We start from the raw sequence: 6,823 nt of genomic DNA on the forward strand, positions 1-6,823 counted from the left end.
AAAATTACCCGTGAGATGCATTTGCCATTTTTAGGGCCTACCTTGCTCAAGCGGACTGATATGTTCAGCAGCAGGTGAAGGGGGCGGCGACGGAGGTAAGTTGGTGGTGTCTTCAACTGTGATTAAAAAGAGGAGAATAATGATGAATAGCTATTTCATTTTATGAAGTTTAATGCTTTGCTTTGTTTTCCATACAGCTATTTTATTTGATCCCTTCACATGAAGGTGTGTATTGTTTAATGATGGTGATGATCTAACCTGATGGCAACTTTTGACTCTCCTGCTCTCCCTTCAGCACCGCTACTGCCTCGGCAGTCACTTCCTGCACAATCCTTGCAGACACTTGTTCTGAACACAAAAGGAAAAATATTTAGGGAAATAATTAAAATATGCCTAAAATGTTCTTAAATTCATATTTATACAGTTTCCAACTATTTTTTGTCCATTCCACAAGGGTCACTGGAGTGCTGGAGCCCATCCCAGGCATCTTCAGGCAGTGGGCAGGGCACACCCTGAATTGGTTTCCAGTCGCAGGGCAAAGAAAAACAGGCAACTAACACTCATTTACAATTACCAATTATCCGGCATTTCTTTTGGATTGCGGGAGTAAACCAGAGTATCCACAGGAAACCCCTTGGGCACGGGGAGAACATGCAAACCACGCACAGAGAGTCCACGGTAGCTGGAATTGAACCCTCACTGTGGTGCTGCTCGCTGCCCAACCAGCTGCCCTATATTTTATATTTTATATGTAACGGGTGTAATAATAACTTTTGTTTTATTGAAATTCCTGCTGAAATATGTGTATAGTTTTTGGAAAGTGTCCTGCAATGATGAGTCCAACAGTGCCACCTGCTGGTATGGGGTGGGGTTTGGTTTTGGCTTCTGACATGTGACCGGGAGGCGGGGTTTGTTGGCAGTATTCAGAGAGAACTGCTACTGGTAAGACACATCTTTTGGTGCTCCACAAAAGAAGTTGATTTTAAACATTATAACCCCAGCTGACAAATCTCTCAACATGCACAGTAATGTGATTGATATTGTCAAGCTGTTTAGATTCATGTTCGTTTTGTTTCTGTTTTACTAAAATGTTAATTCCCCTTGTAGAGATCAAAGAGATCAAAGCCAGCAGAAAAGCTAATGTTGTGACTCATTCATTTGCAGTTAAATTGTACCCGTTTTTATACTCATTATTGTTCTTATTTCTATTTTCTCATATATATTAAAAAGGATGATGTTGGTTAAAATTCAGACTAAAGAAAAATATGTTGAATTCATTGTAAACGTTAAAAATCCACTATACGATCTCTTGTTAAAAGTATCTTCTTGAAATGGATGTAAAAATGTATTGTGATATTCTAAAATGTATTTTATGTAAATTGAAAAGAAAGCTCTTTGATATGCTTTGTTGGGCAGTATTCAGAGAGAACTGCTACTGAGATCAAAGCCAGCAGAAAAGCTAATGTTGTGACTCATTCATTTGCAGTAACTGTAATATAAACCTCATCATCCAGTCCAGCGTGAATGTGGATCTTTGGTGGGACAAGTACATCGCGGTTATATATATATATATATATATATATATATATATATATATATATATATATATATATATATATATATATATATATATATATATATATACACACAACATATTAAATGATTATAATTACTGTATATAGTGGAGAAGAGAAATTATAAAAATAAATAAACAACTAAAATGTAAGTCTTGAAACAAATTAAAATATTTCAATACCTTACTTAGTTTTATTCACAAAATAGATATTATACTAGATAATATGCAAAAATATATCAAAAAGTTATTTTTTTATAAATAAAAACATATACAAAATTTTAAAAAAACTATATATACTGCAAATATTTAAAAAAAAAATTAAGTCTGTATTATTTTCCTTATTTTTTTATCGAATTCATTTACAATCTTATAAAAAAAAAAACTAATTGGTATAAATTCCTAATACATTTTCTGTCCAAAAATAACGTGGTTATGAGAACCTATAATCACACAAACAAAACACATTTTAGCCCATCAATAAAAATTCAAAGTGACGTATTTGTTTGATGTTTGTAACTGACATTTTGTTTTTAGTTACACAAAGGGATGGCACAGCAGAGAAATGACCTTGTCACTTTTGCTGAGCGTTTTGGCAGTGAAGAAAACTTGCCTGGTCTCCCTCTGTCAGCATTTATCCAAAAACATGTCCACTTTAAAATCAGGGTTAACAAAACAAGCGTAAATTTTTCCCATCTTTTCTGGAAAGACACATTATCACTTTAAAAAAAATAGCATTCTACTTGACTATCCATTTTTTTCACTACCAATGTCTAATTTCACATCATATTCAGCAGCATGCTAAGATAGACACTAGGTTCTGCTAGACCCACACACTGTTTGTCCCATAAAAGCATTTTTTGTCTATAAAAATAATACAAATCAACATTATTATTATATAAAACAGTCACCCTTCAATCATTCACCAGAAGGTCTCTATTATTTTTTTTTACATCATAGAATCCCTTTGAAAAAAAATCAGGCAGTTAAAATGTATAAGTGCTAATGTTCAAAATAGCCCCTTAACCCATGCCGTCTTTTCTAAACTATTTCTGTTGTGACCAAAGTTTGTGACAAACACAATGATTTTTTGTTAATTTATGTATTTATCAAAATCAATCACATGTGTTTATTTAAATTAAAGAAAGAAAGGGAGGAGGAAAGAAAAAGATAAATAAACCAAAAGCAAGCAAAGAAGGAATGAAGGCAGGACGGAAGGAAAAGAAGAAAGAGAAAGATAGAAGGTATGGGAGAGAGAGAGAGAAAGAAAGAAAGAAAGAAAGAAGGAGAGAAAGAAAGGTAGAAAGAAAGAAAAAGGAAGAGACAGAAAGACACAAATAAATAATAAAAAAAGAAAGAAAAAAGAAAGAAAGAAAGAAAGAAAGAAGGAAAGAAAGAAAGGTAGAAAGAAAGAAAAAGGGAGAGACAGAAAGACAAAAATAAATAACAAAAAAAGAAAGAAAAAGAAAGAAAAAAGAAATACACAGAAACAAAATAATAAATATAGAAAGAAGACTGAAAGAAAGAAATAAAGAGACTGAACGAAAGAAATAAATAAAGAGATTGACGAAAGAAATAAAGAGACTGAAAGTAAGAAAGAAAGAAAGAAACAAAGAAACAAACAAATAAAGAAAGAAAAAAACAAGCAAGTACAGAAGGAGAGAAAGAAAAAAGCAAGCAAGGACAGAAGAAAGGACAAAAGGAAGGTAAGATGAAATAAAGAAAGAAAGAAAGAAAGAAATACTTTTTTACTTTTTTTAATACTGAAATTGAACTTTTATAAAGAAATGTACTGATATAGTCAATTGCATGTTCCTTTTGACCTCAATCAACCCCTCTCTCCTTAAAAAAAATGCAACACAGTGATCTCCAGGATTAACATTATGTCAAGAAAGCAATTTAGTGCATGGGCGGTTCTTGTTACATCTGAAGAGTCGACTGACTCTCAAAAACCAAAACTCTCAAAAACATTCAAGGCCGGATTACCACCAGTCAGCGATTCTTTGCCATTATTCACAGCCTGCCGGAGTCACCTCGCAGTACGTGGCGTAAAAATCGACTGGTCGATTGATTGTTTCTTGGGAATCTTGTTGATTGGGGGGATTTTTTTTTTTTTACGATGGTGCCTTCGTGAAAAATAAAGAGCGATCTGAAGCAGTCAGCAATGTCGTGCGGCAAGTCAAACATAATCGGACTCTATGTTGTATCCAGTCGGTGGTATGCCGTTGTACTGTTATTTCACTGTATAATTAGTGCTGATTAGATTTATGGCTAAATCAGAGAGAGAGAGAGAAAGAAGCAAGAGTACTCTCTCGCTATCTGGCGTTTCTTATTTTGCGGCCTCAGTGCTTCGTGCGTTGATAAATATCCTACTATCCATTATCTTTAAATGCATATGGCTGCGAGCGGGGCCGGCACAGTGGATTTTTGTAGGGCGTGACGGCTCTTTTTGCCATTCTGTCCACCAAAAAGTGAACTGCAGTCGTAGGCCGCGTTCCATTATCCCCGATTGCATATTGCTAAAAGCAAGGTTGGCATAGTGGACTTTTGTCGGGCCTGATGGCTCTTTTCTAACGTTACTGTTTCCGTGTGACCGTGATCGATCATTCCAAAACCATTAATAACTTTGTCGAGACGCGTGACATTCTGGCCGGCTGAAAATGAAATGCACGGTTGTGACCATGATCCATTATACACGTTTGACATTTGATGAGGGCCGGCAGATCACATTTTTCTCCTGTTCGGGCGATCGAAGTGTGGCATTGTGGCCCGACCCAAAATCAACTGAATTGTTTTGGGCGCTATCCATTATCCACAGTGACTATTGTTGGGAGGGCCCAGCACGGAGCACAAAAACACTCCCGATTGCTGAAAGTGGGAACTGGCAGAAAGCACTTTTGTCAGGGAGTAAGCCGTTCTGGCCCGCCTGAAATGAACGGCCCCTGTGAGGCTGCAATCCATTATCTTTCGCCGACTATTGCTGAAAGCGGGGGCCGGCAGAGAGCATGTTAAAAATGGGGGGAGGGACTAGTTTTAACATCTTGTGGAGCTCCCCATTAAATGTGATAAACCAGGAATTATAATAATTGTTACTGAAACAAGGGATGGACGATTGAACGAATGTATGAAAATTATAGGTGCTGTATTTGCATAAACTTTAAAGGCTAACCATCCATTGAAACTCATTTAAAATCTGTTTTCTTGTCTTGAAATTGTGCACAGGGTGTATTTCTTTATTCAATAAAACTTCTTTGTGGGGTCTTTTGTTTAAAATGGATTAAAATTACAATCGTCCGGACTGACTAAGAAAGCTTAAGATTTTCTTCGCTCGGGGGTAATCAAAACTACATAAAACATGAACGGTAGAAATTGATTTCCTTGTTAACCAAAAGCAAAACGATTGGTTACTGTGATGCAAAATGAAGGCAAAGACGAACAAGAGCTTTGGTAAAACAAATTAAAGGGGTACTTGTTACCATAGCAACAGTGCTGATGTATCACTATTTGTGCCTCCGGGGTGTTGGTGAGAGTGAGCCGGGGGGCGGGGCCAACATGTTTGACGTTGTAATTAGAGCGCCTTGAATAACGGTTGGTGATGGGGCCCCTAGGATAACACGCAGAGCCTAAAACAGCAGCTTAGAAATAAGAAACATACCAGCGGTGATGGCGTGGGCACCCGTTAACTCCCCGTTGAAGCCGTTTTCCCGGGCAGGGAAGGGGACAGAGGTGGCGTGAGCGCCTCCGGCCTGGCAGGTCCTGTACGAGGAAGTCGAGAAACCATTGGCCCCGTGGGGGCCCGTGGGCTCCTGGCCCCTGGAAGGGTCCCACTGGGGGGCGCATTCTTCCGGCTGTCGGTCATCTGCCATGCTGGTATGAGCTCAGGACAGGGGAGGGGGTGATATTGAGGAACGTCTCTGTGAGGAGGGAAGAGAGGTAGGCGTGGTTGAGTATTATTGGAGTGCGAGGTTTTTAAATAGATGCCATGAATCTCAAATGCTCATGCATAATATAAATACGTGAAAATTGATGGGATATTGAAATGAAACATATTTCAGGCTTTAACCACATAAATAGAAAACTTATATCATCCAAGAATCAACAATAAGTGAGACATATCTGTGAGAACAAACCAAATTGGTTCAAAAATTAAAAAAATAGGCATTGCGAAAATATTGTCCCCTTTGAGTTAATACTCTATAAAACATCCTTTTGCTGATATCACAAACACAAGTCTTTTTGAGTATGTCTGTATGAGTTTTTCACATCTTGAAACAGAAATATTTGCCCATTCTTCTTTACAAAACAGCTGAAGTTTCCATAGGTTCGATGGTGATCGTTTGTCTGGAGATTTTTTCAGATCTTTCCACAAATAGGTTTGAGGTCTGGACCTTGGCTTGGTCATTCTCACATCTTTATATTGTTACCATTCCAGACTCCAACGTATTTTCTACCTGAATCGCTCTATATTTGGATACATCTATCTTCCTATCAACTCTATCTTCCCAGTTCCTGCAGTGGAAAAGCAATCCCAGAATTTGACGCTACCACCACCGTGTTTGACAGTGGAGATGGTTACTTTAGGGTGCAGTGTTACTTTTAAGCCAAACGTAACACTTTGCATTCAGCCCAAAAAGTTACATTTTGGTATAGGTCTGAAAATGTATTAAACAACTCTCGATACAATTTTTTTATTTGTAAATTTTTATAAAAATGAAATATTTTATGCATACCTAACTTATGTATTGTTTTTTCCCATTTACATTATAAACGTTATGTATTAAATAATTTATAGTTTTACTGAATTGTTTTTTTATTATTGTTTTGATTTTGATTATTTGCTGTTTTAAGTTTAAAAAAAAACACACAGTCTGAAATAACTAAACAAATACAAATACCATTGATATACACCATTAATACATTTTTTTAAAGAAGATCAAATGTTTTTAAGATGAAATACTGTTACTTTTTTATTTTAGGGGACAAAGGCTTACATGAAGATAGCTGTCCTTATTTGCCTTAACTGTGTGCTATAATTGTGACTTCACACAGTTCTTGAATGAATCGTCAGTTTCTTGGTTTGGTTCTCGTCAGTTTATTGTTATGATTTGTGTCCATTTTTAATTTTGGGTACGATTTTTTAGGTTTCTTTGAATCAAGTTTAGGGTGTACTTAAACTTGGTACGGAACATGAGAATTGTCTTTTCTAATACTGAAATATTCATGTCGACCGGAGGTCTCCAACCTTTTTCA

The 6,823-nt window shown here is 36.6% G+C and overlaps 1 protein-coding gene across 8 annotated transcripts in view; it reads right to left on the reverse strand.

Moving 5' to 3' along the window:
• The window catches only part of map2 (microtubule-associated protein 2), a 43,653-nt gene extending 38,170 nt beyond the window's left edge, over positions 1-5,483 (reverse strand). For all 8 annotated transcript variants that reach the window (XM_088353606.1, XM_088353614.1, XM_088353607.1 and 5 more), the window contains exons 1-3: positions 5,229-5,483; positions 259-348; positions 42-116 (exon numbers count right to left, since the gene is read on the reverse strand). In XM_088353606.1, coding sequence (XP_088209732.1) covers positions 42-116; positions 259-348; positions 5,229-5,439 — 376 coding nt within the window. In that variant the 5' untranslated portion in view covers positions 5,440-5,483. The remainder of the gene's footprint in view (positions 1-41; positions 117-258; positions 349-5,228) is intronic.
• Between the last annotated feature and the right edge of the window lie 1,340 nt (positions 5,484-6,823).

The sequence above is a fragment of the Urocampus carinirostris genome, chromosome 14 (genome assembly GCF_059441175.1).
Source record: "Urocampus carinirostris isolate Australia breed hairy pipefish chromosome 14, RoL_Ucar_1.0, whole genome shotgun sequence".
In the NCBI taxonomy this organism is placed as follows: domain Eukaryota; kingdom Metazoa; phylum Chordata; class Actinopteri; order Syngnathiformes; family Syngnathidae; genus Urocampus; species Urocampus carinirostris.